This window comes from Chrysochloris asiatica, unplaced genomic scaffold (genome assembly GCF_000296735.1).
Source record: "Chrysochloris asiatica unplaced genomic scaffold, ChrAsi1.0 scaffold00023, whole genome shotgun sequence".
Classification (NCBI taxonomy): Eukaryota; Metazoa; Chordata; class Mammalia; order Afrosoricida; family Chrysochloridae; genus Chrysochloris; species Chrysochloris asiatica.
This window is the reverse complement of record NW_006408541.1, coordinates 24,620,515-24,636,653: the sequence shown is the minus strand read 5'-3', so window position 1 is coordinate 24,636,653 and position 16,139 is coordinate 24,620,515. Positions and strand designations below refer to the sequence as shown.

Sequence of the window (16,139 nt, the reverse complement as noted above, 5' to 3'; positions counted from 1 at the left end):
TTGCCACCCTAATTTTAAGTAGTTCAGTATCTCAGTTGCCTGTCCGTATCTACCTTGTGTACAGAGGGATAGCATTGATAGTTGATGTGAAGATTCCTTCCCTCTCTGTTGGTATTTAGAGTACTACCTCCATGAGCATAGGTCAGGTTTATCAAATTGTAGAATTTTAATTTTTTTATTTTTAAATATTCCTCTAGTCGAGTTCTGATTATTAAGCCATTGAGGCTAGGTAAAATAGGTACTGTCTGTGAGTTGGGGTGTTCCTGTGCATCTCGCCTCACTTCATATCATCTGGATGCTTCACTGTCAGCTCTAGCCCTCTGTGGCTAGGTCCTTGTTCTTGGGTTCAACTGTCCCCAGGTCTTAACCACACTTTGGAGCAACCAGCCCTTCCTGTTGTCTCTCTCTTCTCCAAAGGGAGTCAGTGGATTGTGGTTGAACTCAGCCCATTTCTTCATTGCTGCCTTTCCCCCTTTTCCACTCACCAGTAGTAGTGTTGAGATATTTATCTTTAGGCTCACTAGTTCTGGCTTCTATTTCTTCAGTTCTGCTCCTTTGCCCTTTCAGTGTATTGTCCATTTCTGATATTCTGTTATTAATTGTTTGGACCTCTTTCTGTAGGTTTTGAACTGTTTCCAATGCTGTATCTATCTTACTTGATAGTTCTGTAGCGCTTTACTCACTTCCTTATTTTTCTCAACTCTATTGTATAGTGTTTTGATACATTTTACAATCATTTTTATGAATTCCTTCTCAGGCATTTCCAAAGCCTGCCAATCTTCCAGTATGGAGTGTAGGTCTACTTCCAGCTGATTTGTCTCAGTCACTTTATCTTGTTTCTGGACATGTGCTGATAATGGGTTTCTGGACATGTGCTGATAATGGTCATCTGTTTCTGGTTTTTGGGCATATTCATGAGTTACCTGTTGCCTTAATACTTAGATGGTTGTGTATTTTCGCATTTTTTATGCTGATTGCCTTCAGGTAGATGTGATTAAGTGATGGCCTTTCCTTTTCATTCTTCTTCCTTTGTCTCCGTGGTTCTGTCAGGCATCTGTGGCCGGTCTGATCTTTTCCCTGCTTGGTCTCGCCCAAGATGGCGGCTCCAGGAGCAGCTGAGCATCTTGAATTAGAAAGCAATGGATTTCTTGCTTATGCTACCAATTCCCCTAGCTGTAAGCCTTCCAAGCTTGTAAATAATCCTTTATATGTGGTTCAGAGTTTTGGCACCATCCCCTGAGCGTGGCTAACTGGTCTGTTAGAAATTGGTTAAACCCCTAAGATTATGACCCTTACTCTTCATTTCTAGAGCTGAATTCATCCCTGATACCAAACTTTTCAGCCAAAGAGTAGACAGCCCTATAAAATGAACAGTAATACCTTGGAGCTATATAATCCTTAGAATAATCAACCGTTTCAGATCTAAAGGGCAGCAGTTTGCCCAGGGATAAAGCTTATCGATGAAAAGCAGATTTAAACCTTTGTAAGCTCTGTATTCAAGTTTTAGGTATTTACCCCATTAAAATGAATGCATGTCCACAAAAGGACTTGACCAAGAATGTTCATATCCACTCACTGCCAGTGATTCAATTCTAGCATTTGACCCTATAGGACAGGGTAGAACTGCTCCTTAGGATTTTTGAGCCAGATGGTCTCTTCTTTCTGTCTCAGAGTGTTTGATGGGTTCAAACTGCTGACCTAGCAGCACTTTGTTCATAAGATGGGTATATAGTTTTCAAAACTGATCACAATATACACTTAAATCTCTATAGCATAAAATGTTACAATTAAACGTATTATGAATAAATATGGAATCATTTCTTTGAGGTTTCTTAAAAAGGCAAAGACTGGTTGAGGTTTTTCTAAGGTGTGTATGTTTTGGATTTAGTACCATTCACCCTCTTTTTTCTTAAGGGTCTTTGAGTCAGTTGTGACTCAGAGCAACCCTCTATAGGGTTTCCAATGAGTGGCTGGTAGGCTTGACCCGCTGATCTTGAGGTTAGCAGTCCAGTGCTTATCCTATAGTACCACACCAGTGCTTCCTTTTCTGTGGAATTCTAAACAAAGACAGATACAGAGATCACCAGGCAAGTGAGTAGTAAAGAGTCTCAAGAATTATATTGACAAATGCCATCCCCCCACTACCAATCTAGACAAACTGGATTAGAGAGCAGGGTTTAGGCCACCTCCTTCCTTACCTCCCACTTGTCACCCCGAGTCCACGTCCTGACCTCATTTAAATCTGCTGGTAAACAGCTTGATTTAAAAAGAGAAGTTAGAAGATTTTAAATGAAAGAAATTGCTTTAAGATTGTCAAGCCTAAAACAGTCAAAGTAGTTTTTTATGCATTATGCAGGGGTCAGTGAGTGAAAGAAGAAAAGGGGATTAAAGACCCTTTTCCCCCTTAGAGTTGAGACCTTGTACTGAGTTGGTTTTGGGTTTTGATGAAGGCCTTCCCGGGAAGCCCCAGGCAGGAAGGCACTCTCACCTCATTTAGAAATAGTGTGAGAAATCACTTCCGGAGTGGTACTCCTCCGTGAGCTCTGTTCAGACTGAAAGTAGTAGGGACAAGCATACTTTCTGGAAGCCAGCTCTCTGCTGGGCTGTCACAAGGCACTCTGTCTACATCTCCTCCATCCAAGTGCCCTTCTTTGAGAGAATCCAACCTGTGCAGTGAATGGCTTATCTGTTGGTTTATGTGTATGTGTGCAGAATTATTACTGACTTGTACATGAAGATAGCTTGTATCAAACTTTTTATTCGCCATCTTAAATGTCAGAATGTTGTTAGGGAAATTAGTGAGAAGTTTTCAGCTCCCCAATGTCAGACAATAGGACGTAACATACTTCTTTTGTATCACCAACTATTAACCACCACCCCACCCCCACCTCCCACACACACAACAGGTAGGTCTTGTTTTATAGTCAAACGAATACCTACCACTAGTTCTCACAATTTGGGGAGTGCTGATGACTCCTTAGCATACCCTTGTAAGCTTTACTTTCTGAGCAGTGATAGAACTCTAGAAGTGGAAGACAGTTCTTGCTTTATGCCTCCCACATCCTTGCATGTTCAGAAGACCAGTTAAATTGACATGTTCTTACGCTTCAAGGATTATGTGTTCATGTCATAGGTGGGAACATGCATGTGTGGGTAGAAATCATTAACACTCTTTTTGGTTGCCGGGTAAGGGAGGGAGGAAGGGACTTGATAGCAGAGCTTCCTGGGTTCTTCAGTTCCTTACTTGTGGTTCATGTCATATAGTTTGTTTTGTACTTTGCTATCAATCCTATAACGTTTTAATTCTGTTAAGCTTAGTAGCAGATAATCTTCCTTCAGTGTGGTTTAGATTTAGTCTTTTAACATTCTTCATTGGCTTAAGAATCACTTTTGAACTTTCCATAAATAAACTTTTTTCTTTTGAAAAAACACTGTTTTCCTTCATCTAATCAAGGAATACTTGTAAATGTAGAAGTTAGAAATTGATGACTAATTATGGCTGTTCCTGGAATTCCGGTTTCTTCATAATTAGATGTTGTAGTCTGGCTACGTGTTACAGTGTGCAGTTTGATCAGACTGAATGGCTTCCTTAACTTTGATGGAATCCATTCCTAGTAGAAAATTGCTATTGGATCACAGATTTCAGCAGCAAGGCTAGGATGCTGATAAGGGAATGGGGATGTTGATGTATACCCTTTGTATTTTTTTCAAGATGGCTTATATCCTTTGTGCTGACAAGAAAAGTCCTTTTCCCAAGAACGTAAGAACTTCATGGAAGGAAAGTCAGAAGCTGTGTCAGCAATTACACAGGAGCCAGTTTGCTTGACAGCGTTTTCCAGGGATTGAATGCCCCAAATCTTCTCTGCAGCTCTACTGTCATTCTATCTTGTGTTCCTTTGCTTGGTTCAAAGATCTAAATATTGATAATCAAAGTCTGTTTTACTTTGTCATTGGTTAAGCAATCTGCCTTTGCTGTTGGGTCTTTACAGGGTGAGAAAGACTGGCAGAAATATGAAACCGCTCGGCGCCTGAAAAAATGTGTTGACAAAATCCGGAATCAGTATCGAGAAGACTGGAAGTCCAAAGAGATGAAGGTCCGGCAGAGAGCTGTAGCCCTGTACTTCATTGACAAGGTGAGATTACTTTCCTAGAGGTGTCAGCTTAGGTGAGGAACTCAAAAAAGATGACAGGGTGTCCACTCTGCTCCAGGCCCTGTTCTCAGTTCTGTAGAGGCAGGTATAGGGCTCTGAGCTGCGGTAGTATGGAAGACAGACAAGGAGAAACAGTGCTCTCATTGTGTCTCAAACTGTTTTTAACTGACCTACAATGAGAATTTTATTTTACATCACAAACTAATACACACATAAACATGTTTGTATGAGCATGTAAATGAAACAAAAAAGAAAGATTATAACTCACATAATTAGTTAGTCCAAAAACGGACTAGTTTAAACAAGTACTCTAGAGGGTATCAGCCTCTCAGTACTCTTCATGATAAAAATATGCCTTGGTTTTTTCCCCAGTTTTGCCCTGTTTATGTTTTAGCACAAATTCTGATTTGTTTCAGAATTAAGAGAAACTAACCTTAATAGTCTGATTATCAACCATTAAAGCACTTCTCGTATGCTGTATTTTGGGGTAGTAATCTCTCTTTCTTCATCCTTCTTTGAGAGAATAGAGTAGGAAAAAGAGGCTGAGTATGACAATGCTTAATCTCCCTGCACCTCTCCACACCTCAGTCCACAGGGGCGTTTCCAGGTCTTATAGACTGGCCTTTCCAAAATGGGAAGCTTCTGTTTTGGTTTCCCGGCGAGATCTTCTGAAATTCCATTAACTTCACTCAATTTTTTTTTTCTTTTTTTCTTCCTTGGGCAGCTCGCTCTGAGAGCAGGTAATGAAAAGGAGGAAGGAGAAACAGCAGACACTGTGGGTTGTTGTTCACTTCGTGTGGAGCACATCAATCTACATCCAGAAGTGGATGGTCAGGAATACGTGGTAGAGTTTGACTTCCTTGGGAAGGACTCGATCAGATACTATAATAAGGTCCCTGTTGAAAAACGAGTAAGTTAAAGTGACCTGTGGTCCTTGACCTTGCTTTCTCATTCAGCCATTCATTCCAACAAGCTTTCATTAGTCTTTGTATGATATACACTGTATTGGGAGTTCTGGTGTGGCAATGTGTGGGCTAATGCACTGGACTGCAAAGTCAGTTTGAACCACAGGTTGGTAGCTCTCCAGCTGCTCCTCAGAAACCCTATACAGGGGTCGCTATGGGTCGGAACCGACTCAACGGCACTTAACAACAACACGCTATATTGGGCACTAGAGAAAAAAATTTTTGAAAGTGAGGGGAGAGCTGCTTAGTTTCCCTTGCACCTACTTTTAGTCCCTGGCCTGCACAGCAAACCTGATGTCAGCGCTAACCCAGCATGCTGCTTCAGTGATCAAAATACATCTCAGCATCTCCTGGTCATGTTGCACATTTGTCAGCTTTGTAGCTTTGCTCAACTTCTTCCCAACTCCTGATTGCGTGAAGATGTAGTCCTTTCGTACCCAGCTGCAGCTCCCAGCCTATATTTATCTTTCCCAAAGTACTGGGCTTGACTCAGAGCTATAGAGACCTACTTATCCATGAGCCAGCTCATCCTCAATCTGATGTTCAATCAGCCATTAGGCTTTGCTGGCTGTGGAGATGCTCCAGATTAAAGGAGGCTAAAGAGACCCAACAATTAGATGTAATACCTGACCCGGGATTGTATCCTCTACTGAAGGTAAAGAATATTCCAAAATTGAAATATGGGCACTAGTTTAAAGTATTATTATTATGAATTTTTAAATCTAACTATTGTGATTATGTAAAGGAGTATCTATCCTTAGTAATTCTTTAGAAATAAAGGACCATAGTATATGTAAGTTATATACAATTGAGTTCGAAAAAATAACCGTCCACACATGTGCTGTGCAGATTATCAGTGGTGGTGTTAAATGTGAATAGTAGGTCAATTTGGGTACTGGGTCAATGAGTGTATTTTTTGCTTGATCTATAAAATATTGTTGGGGAGCCAGGTTTTGTAAGTTTGAAATTATTTCCAAACAAAAGGTTTAAAACAAATACTAATTAGGCTTTGCTTATTTCTTTTAGGTTTTTAAGAACCTGCAGCTATTTATGGAGAACAAGCAGCCAGAGGATGACCTTTTTGATAGACTCAATGTGAGTACCTTTTGGCCAGGAAGAAGGTCCCAGCTGGAACTTCGAGGGTGCTTGGGGTAACTTGGGTCTCCCTTCGTCTTGCCTCATGACACCCTGTACATTTTCCCTTCCTTGGGGAACACAGCAAGTTCATGGCTAGGAAGGAATACCAGGGCACCAAGGCAAAACCACAAGATCAAAACCATTCCCCACAAGTCTGGTCTGACTCACAGTGGCCCTATAGACAGAGTAAAAAGCCTGTTCCCAGGGTTTCTGAGACTGTAAATCTTTAAGGAGCAGATAAGCTCATTTTCCTCCCACAGAATGACTGGTTGGTTTGAACCACCAACCTTGCAGTTAGCAATCCGTCTTATCCTCTGGTGACTCCTACCTGGCCTTCTGTTGGCTAGAGGCCCAAGACCTATCCCTGAAGTCTTAGCAAAGAAGATCTTATCAGGGAGGACATGTTTGTTTTGTTTCTTGCTTAAGATGTAAGTACTTCATAGGGAGGTATCATACAACCCTGTATTCTTGAATTTTTTACCTTCTTTTCCTAGTTTTCCACCAGCAGGGCAATAAACCTGGCAAAGTTGAGACTACACTGGTATAAGTGACATGTGGAACTTGTCAGAAAGGGCAAGAGTGGGCATAGCTTTTACTTGAATCCCAGTATCCTCTCTGCTGCTTTGTCTCTTCCAGACGGGTATTCTAAATAAGCACCTTCAGGATCTCATGGAGGGCTTGACAGCCAAGGTGTTTCGTACTTACAACGCCTCCATCACGCTACAGCAGCAGCTAAAAGAACTCACAGCCCGTAAGTACTGTTTGTCAGACAGGGCCTGCACCCCTCCTGATGGTACCCTGTGCCTTTGCTTAGCTAAGTCCTCTGTCAGTTCCACTTTTTCTCCATAATCTTGTGACTAGAATCTGTTTCCCTCCAGACATCAAGTAGAGAGCTGAGGCTTTGTCATATGAGCATACAGTGCCGGTTCCCCAACTCCCCACCCAGTTTGTATATGAATTCCATGAAATGCTGATGGTGCCTCTCCATCTGCTCTGAAAATGCCTGCAGTTTATTTATCTTTTGTATTCTTGTTACTATAAAGCTCACACGGTAAAGACATAGTACTGCGATGTTCTGCTAAACTGGAGAGATTAGGTTGTCATGGTTACTAGAAAGCTGCAGAAGCAAATCCTACCCTGCAGTCTCTTTCTTTCTTTTTTTTTTTTTTTTCATGAGTAGGCAGTTTTTAGGAGAATATTATCTTACAGAAAGTATATCACCAAGATCCACACATATCTTTCCTTGAGCTCAGTCACCTCTAAATTTCTACTATTCTCTATAAATATTATGCCAAGTGGCCATATAGAGTAACAGCCAGAAAAGCCAGAGCTGTGTTTATGAGGGTCAGTCTTTTGGGATATAATACAGAGTGCCACACAATACAAGTAAAACATTTCTTGGATAACATTTAAATTCTTGTCTTTTTCGAAAATGAACTGTCTTGTGGTTTAAAAATATGGTCCATTGGTCTTGCCTTTTTCTACAGACTTTCTGTCCCAGTTCCATATTTTCTCCATCCTCCATTGTGTGGGTAGGTGGGGTGGCAGATGATGAGGCAAGCAGATGTAGAGTCTGACCCAACTCCTGGGTAAGCCTGTACTCTTGCTGAGACCCAGAGTTCCTCTTAATAATGAAAATTGACCCAGACTAAGGGTATATCTCAAAATGTCTGTTGCCATTTTCTTAGAACTCTGCGAGACTCAGATTTTTTTGACATTGTACCTCAGAGGCTGTTTGAGGTAATCATTTGGAGAGACCAGGGCCACTAGAATCATGGGAAGACAGATTTTGTGTGCTCTCTTGGTATACAAACTGACCCTCTTACTATCACGTTTTTTACAGCGGATGAGAACATCCCAGCAAAGATCCTTTCTTATAACCGTGCCAATCGAGCTGTTGCAATTCTTTGTAACCATCAGAGGGCACCACCAAAAACTTTTGAGAAGTCCATGATGAACTTGCAGTCTAAGGTATCTTGGATCTGGGTGGTAGGGTAGCAAGTGTCTGCTGTGGGCAGATCATCTGAAAAAGAGAGGAATTTATAACCCAGATCCCTGGGTTGGGAGGTTAGGAGGCCATTTCTGCGTCTGTTCTGGGAGAAAGGTCTGTGCTAAAGATTAACAAGGAAATTTGATGGTAGCTATTCTGCCCATTTTTCAGAAAATAGTCTGTGAACAGCAGTTCTACAATGACCACTTCTATTTTTAAAAGCTAAAGCTGACTTACTCTATTTGCAAGATTGTCAATTATTATCCTTACAGGGTCGCTATGAGTCGGAACCGACTCTGCGATATTTAATACCACCACCACCAACAGTTTGTAAATGAGGAAGTGGATATTAAGAGGCTACTTCACAATTTCTTACCACAGCCTTAAAATAAAACTCTTCCAAATTAGATTGTTTCAAATTGAAGAGATAATGAAATCATACTTAGACTTTTTTTGCAAAATAATTTCCTTATAATCCTAGCATAACTATTTTTTCACATCCATAACGAATCTTATTTTTATATAGTTGAGCCTTAGGCATTGGTTGAATACTGGCTATGTGCCAGAGTTGCTGCCTTAGAGGCACTTGAGCCTCACAGGAGAGATGGATGAGTGGATTCTGTTCCTCTTCGATGTACCTCTTTCCTCCCTCCTACTTTGTGCCCAGTACTGAGCTTTTAAGCCACAAGGCACTTAACATTTGATGATGAGCATTTCTGTGTTAGTCATGGCTCTATCCACCACTCATCTGTCAGTTTGTCATACTCTGGTGGTTTGTGTGCTGCTGTGATGCTGGACGCTATGCCACATATTGGAAATGTCAACAGGATCACCCATGGTGGGCAGGTTTCACTGGAGCTTGTAGACTAAGACAGACTGGGAAGAAAGGACCTGTTGATCTGCTTCTGCAGGAATTGACCAGTTGGAGAGCTTATGAATGGCAGTGGAGCACTGTGACCCTCAAGGAGATGGGTTGACATCGTGCCTATAACCATAGCTCAGACATAACGTCACTTGTGAGATGGCACAGAACTGGGCACTGTTGCATCCTACTGTACAAGGGGTCATTGAGTAGAAGCCAACTCAGTGGCATCTCGTAACAGCAGTGGCTGTGTATCACTAACAGGCGGTCAGTTTGTCATACTGTGTTGCCTTGTGTATTGCTGATGCTGGCAGCTGTGCCAATAGCTTTACAAGTACAGCCACTCCTCACTTTTTGACAATGCAAAGTTCTAAAGACCAGGTGATTATATGCAGAATTGCCAAGTGCCAGACCACTAAGCATCAAGACCTGGCCAAGTTGACACAGAAACGTAACCATAACACCCAACATTACTCTTGCCTTGTACCTCAACATCCGTTACTGTCAAACATGTATTATTAATGTAGAAGAAAGTTAAGTAATGGATTTTTTACTATGGTCATAAATGTAAATTGTTAAGAAAACAACGTAGTCAATGAGTGAGGGATAACTATACCAGTAGGGTCACCCATTGTGAACAGGTTTCAGTAAGAGCTTCCAAACTAAGACAGACAAGGAATAAAGGCCTGATTGTTTACTTCCAAAATAAGCCAAGGAAAACTTAATTAATCCAGTATAGTGCAGGAGTCCTGGTGTGGCACTGAAGGATAAGCACTGGACTACAAGATCAGTCAGAACTGCAAAGTTGGCTGTTCAAGTTCACCAGCTGCACCTTGGAAACCTTATACAGGGTTGCTATGAGTCGGAACCAACGTGATGGCACTTAACAAGAACAGCAACAAATAGTGCAGGAAAATGAATACCCTAGGTTGGAAGGCCCCTACATAATGGCTACAACAATGGACTCAAGCATACCAATGATCACAAAGAATGGGCAACATTTCATATTCTTATACATAGTCCAAGTTGATGACCTTTAACAACAATGAATAAGGAGCTCTGGTAGCGTACTGGTTCTGTGTCGGGCTGCTAACCTCAAGGTCAGCAGTTTGGAACTACCAGCCGTTCATAGATTTACAGCCTAGGAAACCCTGTACAGAGTCGCTGTGAGTCAGAACTGATTCCCCAGCACACCATCACCACCAATGAATACATAATTAATTTACCTTAATTCACCCACATTGAGATTTCCCAGATATTTCACTGTAAAGCATATACATAGAGTTACAAAGGACGTCAATGATGTTGAAATATACTTAACAAAATATATTTTGACGTTTCTGGCATAGTAATAGATACAATTCTTCATTAACTTGATAAGTAAAGTTTTGGGGTGAGTCTAATAGCTACTGTATATTGCCAGGTAGCAATTAATATAGATGGTATTTCAAGTTTTCTTTCTATAACAATTAGGACATGAAATATAATAGGAAAATACCTGATTTCTTTTTCAGATAGGTACCATTGATAGCACGATGGATCATTTTCTATATTGATAATTGAAGAAATCCTAAATTTTAATTTAATGAAATTACAAATGTAGTTTTTATTATCCAAATTCATGGACTTCTGGAATTGGGCAACTGGAATTTTAAAACTGTGGAGTGAGACATAAAATTTCAGGCCCAGAGTGTTTTCTTTCTTTTGGGATTTCCTCAAGATAAAAATTCCAGGAGTAGGACATCTAGGCCAGAGTCACTATGCGACCTATGTATGGTTCATACCATAAGAGTCCATGTAGATATTTTGAATGAATATGCCTCCTTAGTCCTCTTGAATCTTGGACCATGGCTGGTAGGCAAAGAATCTTCCAGATCACCCATCCTAGCAAAACCACTTGTTCCATTCTGTTAAAATGGTGGTCATCTGGTTTTCTTTACTCTCTTCATGTTATTCCAAGCCAGAAATAAATGCATGAATATTTAGATGATGTTTACCTAATTCTGGAGACCTTTCCCTGGAACATGAGGAGGTCTTTTGTTGGTCTCACTCTGGAACCACTGTTTGGACAGTCCAGGCTGCCTGCCAGACGAGCCCTCCAAACCTTGGAACCCTCCCTTGTGTGCCCACAAAGCAAACACACGCCTCTGTTTGCCAAGTGAATCAATGGAATCTTTGATGCCTTGAGAGAATTTGACATGCATTGCCAATTGAGCATTTGCAAAAATGGGTAAAAGATTGTGGTTTGCTGCATTTCTAGCCCTACAGAAAATCTGCCTTGGGCTGTCTCTGATGCTTTTATGTATAGAATCAGTTCCCTCAGCTTAACTTTGGACAACATAGATGTTGGAAGTAAGCCATTCATAGTAAAATGCATTTAATGATTGTTTCACAATGGTGGTCTCTGTTTCCAGTCTCTGACTATGTGAGTATATATAACAGACGATTCAGAGCTCAGTGAATAACATCCCAAAAGGCATGAGTCAGGCATGTATTTGTTCTGCAGAGGGTCCCTTGACCCCACAGGTCAGCAAGTGATCCCAGGTATGGGGTTCTCCCGCCCCAAGCAGAGTGGGCTTGCAGGCTTGGGCCCCAGCTCCATAATACCCATTGCTGTCTGTATGCAGGACTGTTGAGTTCTTCAGGACTGTTGAGTTCTTCAGAAGGGGCTTTAGAGGTTGTTGCTTGTTTATTAAACTCCCATTGTCTTTTCCTAGACATGGAGACTACACAGATTTCATTTGGAAAATGATACCCATAGCTGACAATATTTTCATACCCATATTCTTGAGTGTAACTAATAACTATAATTTACTTCCTTCCTCAGACCTCTCTCCTTTTGAAAACAGAATAACAAAGCTGATTCATGCCATATTTCAATTTGGAGCAAACTGGTTGAGCTGTTTGGATTCCTGGGTCCCTTCTAATTGCCATTTTTCAGTCCTTGGAATATTATCATCAGCTCATTTCTTGAAAAGCTGGCAGCTCCTTTTCAGGGTGCTGACGGAATCTGGGCAGTGAGCTGGGCTTGCTCAGGAAGATACAAGGATCCTGTCTTGGGCATAATAAAAAGTGTCTCCTGTAGTGTTCTTAAAATGAAGTCTAAAACCTGTCACAGGATCTGTTTTATAAGGAACTTTTATCTGTAGCACCTCCCCAGGTATCAAAAGCCAAAGTGTTCCCAGATTGAAAGATTAGGGCCTAGATTCCCAGTCCCAGGAAGGTCTTTTCCGTGAGCCTAAAGGGATTCCAGGTCAATGCTTGTAGAACCTTTATTCTTGAAGGCTCATTGAGAAACATGGACAAACATTAGTATGCACCTACTCTGCCTTGAGGAAATCACACCTTGGTCTTTTCACCTGGCTGGTGGAGACAACTTCTTTAGGTTTCATCTTCTGTGTTGGAGCCCTTCTCGTTTCTCTCTTGGCTTATTTGAGTTTCATTTGTACTACTGTTCTTTTCCACACAGATTGATGCCAAGAAGGATCAGCTAGCAGATGCCCGGAGAGATCTAAAAAGCGCTAAGGCTGATGCCAAAGTGATGAAGGATACAAAGACCAAGAAGTATGTACCTGGCAATAGTGTGAGACTTTGGGTGACAAAAGAAAAGTGGGCATCACCCAGCAGAGGCCCTGAGACCTCAACCTCTCGAGTTTCTGAGCAGTGTTTTATACAATACCATTTACAATAGCCGCCCAAGGGATGAATTATTTAGGAATCTAACCAGAGAAACAAAAGAACTATACAAAGAATACTACAAAACACTACAAGAAACCAAAAGAGATTTGTGAAAATGGAAGAATACACCATGTTCATGGATAGAAGACTTAACATTGTGAAAATACTTTCAAACCTCTGCTGCCCAGAATTTGGTGGGTTAGGATGTGTTCTTCTTCAGGGGCCCAGGTTGGTTCTTAATGAATTTTCTGCCATTCTTCCAGGGTGGTAGAGTCAAAGAAAAAGGCTGTGCAGAGATTGGAGGAGCAGTTGATGAAGCTGGAAGTTCAGGCCACAGACAGAGAGGAGAATAAACAAATTGCCTTGGGAACTTCTAAACTCAATTATCTGGACCCTCGGATTTCAGTGGCTTGGTAAGTACTGAGCCCAGCTTGAACTCCACCTTGCTGGCTCAAGAGAGTTAGCTAGGTTTCCAAGAGCCTTGTCCACTTTCCTGTGCCATTCATAAGCCTCGGGCTTTAGTCCTCTGTCTTCTGCTGTGCTCTGGTTTCTGAACCTTTTCTACACATGCATCTGAGCGACTTGGCTGGTTCTGTGACCAATACCATTATGTTAATCTTGGGAGTGTTTTTATGTTCTAAGACAGAAACAGTTCATATTATTAAAAGGAACAAATGGTTTTTAAATTTACACATTCATAAAACTTTTCACTGAAGTTTTTACAAATGAAAGAAGAAAGGAAGAAATAAGAGACTTTTTTAAAAGGAAAGGAAAGAAAATCCAGATTTGACTAGCATACACAGAGACAGAGGGACTGGTCCATCTCGCTGGCTTGCTTACTTGTTCACTTGTACATAGAGTCATGTAATGTCACCCAGAATAAGTGGCTTTCTGGGAGATACTTAGTTATCTGAGTTGTTCAAGTCTTTACATGGTTGGAGGCATCATCTTCTATGGCTCCTAACTTCTCTGGACCAGAGGACCCACCCAATTCTTGTGCCTGCCTCTTATATTTCCCATGTGTGGTGATAAGACGTTATTTGCTCTTGACAGGTGGTAATATTGTACAGTGCTTTACTGCTTGGATTTGAATTTCAGCTTCATCATTTCCTATCTACATGTGATTGTAAGCTAATTACTTACACTAGTATACAATAAGGAGCCCTCGTTGGTGGCACCGTAGGCTAGGTACTGGAGTGCAAACCATAGGTCAGCAATTCAAACCTAGCAGCTGCTCCCGCAAATATTTAAAGCCTTGGAAAGCCTATACAGGGTTATTGTGAGTTAGAGTCAGCTTGTTGGCAGTGGGTACTATACAGGAACAGTAGCATCTGCCATAGAGGGTCATTCATTGTCAAGATGCTATGAAGTGATCATATAAAGCCGCTACAGAATGCCCAGTATGCTGTAAGGTCCCTCTTGATCTCCCTCACCAGACTGAGGTAAAGGAGAAGGTGCCCCCATCCAGGCTTGTGCCCAGGTCTAAACCATTCATTCTTCCTTGACTCACACTAATCACCCTTCTTTCTTCCTTGCTTGCAGGTGCAAGAAGTGGGGGGTCCCGATTGAGAAAATTTACAACAAAACCCAACGGGAGAAGTTTGCTTGGGCCATTGACATGGCCGATGAGGACTACGAGTTTTAGCTTGTCTCAAGGGGGCAGGGTTCTCCAATATGGAGCAGTGTGGTTTGGGGAAGATGGGTAAGCTAGAGCCTCACTTGCCCTCACCAGTGAGGGAGAGAGGCAGCAAGTCTTAACAAACCAACATCTCTGCGAAAAGATAAACCTGGAGATAGACTATAAGAGAGAGCTGAGCCAGTTGTCCTATGGACAACTTATTTAAAAATATTTCAGATATCAAAATTCTAGCTGTATGATTTGTTTTGAATCTTTTTTTTTTTTTTTTTTTTTTAATTTTCAAGAGGGCAAGTGGATGGGAATTTGTCAGAGTTCTGCCAGGCAAATTCACTGTTTCACCGAGGCGTTTGGATCTCTTAGCTACTGTATACGAAGTCCGATTATATTGGTGCGTTTTTACAATTAGGGTTTTGCAATAACTTCTATATTTTAATAGAAATGAATTCCTAAACTCCCTCCCCTCTGCCCATTTCAGGAATTGAAAATTAAGTAGAACAAAAACCCAGCGCACCTGTTACAGTCGTCACTCTCTACAGTCATGGGAATCAATTTCATTAAACTTGAAGCAGTCGTGACATCGGCAGTGTTTTGGTTCAGACACCTGTTCACAGAAAAGCATGATGGGAAAATATTTCCTGACTTGAGTGTTCCTTTTTAAATGTGAATTTTTATTTCTTTTTAATTATTTTAAAATATTTAAACCTTTTTCTTGATCTTAAAGATCATGTAGATTGGGGTTGGGAGGGAAGAGAGGGGTGAGTGAGTCTAAAGATAATGAAATAATCAGTGACTGAATCCATTTTCCCATCATTCTTTGTTCTGAGCATTCTCTGTACCCTTTAAGATATCCATCTTTTTCTTTTTAAACCCCAGTCTTTTCACTTAAGAGATTTTATTGTACAAAAAGTTCCACAGGTCACTAAATTTAGAGGAAAATGAGTATTTGGTCCAAAAAAGGAAAAATAATCAAGATGTTAGGGCTTTTATTATTTCTTTTGTAATTGTGTAAAAACAAAACAAATAAAAAGGGGTGGGAACCATAAAAACAGAATTGTAATGTGAAGACACTTTTTGCTATATTCATTAGTTTTAGAGGCCTTGTTAGTGTAGTGTGTGTGCAGAGTCCATCTCCCACATCTTTCCTCAAGTATCTTCTATTTTTATCATGAATTCCCTTTTAATCAACTGTAGGTTATTTAAAATAAATTCCTACAACTTAATGGAAAATTAGTGCCTGCTTCTTTGTTACCCAGGACTCTAGGCCAGGGTAGGGACCCTGGGGCTCGGCTTGGGCTATGGCCTGACCACTCAGGTCTCAGGGCTAGGTCCCTCCCTGAGACTGGGCCTGGCCAGGCAAGTGGTCCATCTATCCTGTTGCTGTGAGTGTGACTCGAAGGGGATCCAAAGTCCACATCCCTAGCTAGAGGCAGGCCCAGGAAGTAAGGGGGATAAAAGAATCCTTTCTGAAGCTCAGTATGGGTCTTGTGTGTTGAACAAGAGGGAGCCAAGTGTACATTTGATATGTGCTGGCTAGAGGCACAGAGGAAGCTTCTTGGGGTTGCTTGTGTGGCTAAGCTTATAGTCATGATGGGAAGAAGTGATTCAGTTACCACCCTTGAAGCCCTCTCCCATGTGACATGTATGTAGACTTCTTCCTGCACTGGTTGGTGGTTGAAAGAGGGAGGCAAGCGTCTATGACTACTTCCATCCAGTGCTT

General features: G+C 41.3%; 1 protein-coding gene across 1 annotated transcript in view; it reads left to right on the top strand.

Moving 5' to 3' along the window:
- The window catches only part of TOP1 (topoisomerase (DNA) I), a 142,727-nt gene extending 127,078 nt beyond the window's left edge, over window positions 1-15,649 (top strand). The window contains exons 14-21 of the mRNA XM_006839294.1: window positions 3,990-4,133; window positions 4,876-5,061; window positions 6,143-6,211; window positions 6,890-7,004; window positions 8,097-8,224; window positions 12,575-12,669; window positions 13,047-13,196; window positions 14,326-15,649. Of these exons, the coding sequence (XP_006839357.1) occupies window positions 3,990-4,133; window positions 4,876-5,061; window positions 6,143-6,211; window positions 6,890-7,004; window positions 8,097-8,224; window positions 12,575-12,669; window positions 13,047-13,196; window positions 14,326-14,428 (990 nt within the window). The 3' untranslated portion in view covers window positions 14,429-15,649. The remainder of the gene's footprint in view (window positions 1-3,989; window positions 4,134-4,875; window positions 5,062-6,142; window positions 6,212-6,889; window positions 7,005-8,096; window positions 8,225-12,574; window positions 12,670-13,046; window positions 13,197-14,325) is intronic.
- Window positions 15,650-16,139: the final 490 nt, after the last annotated feature.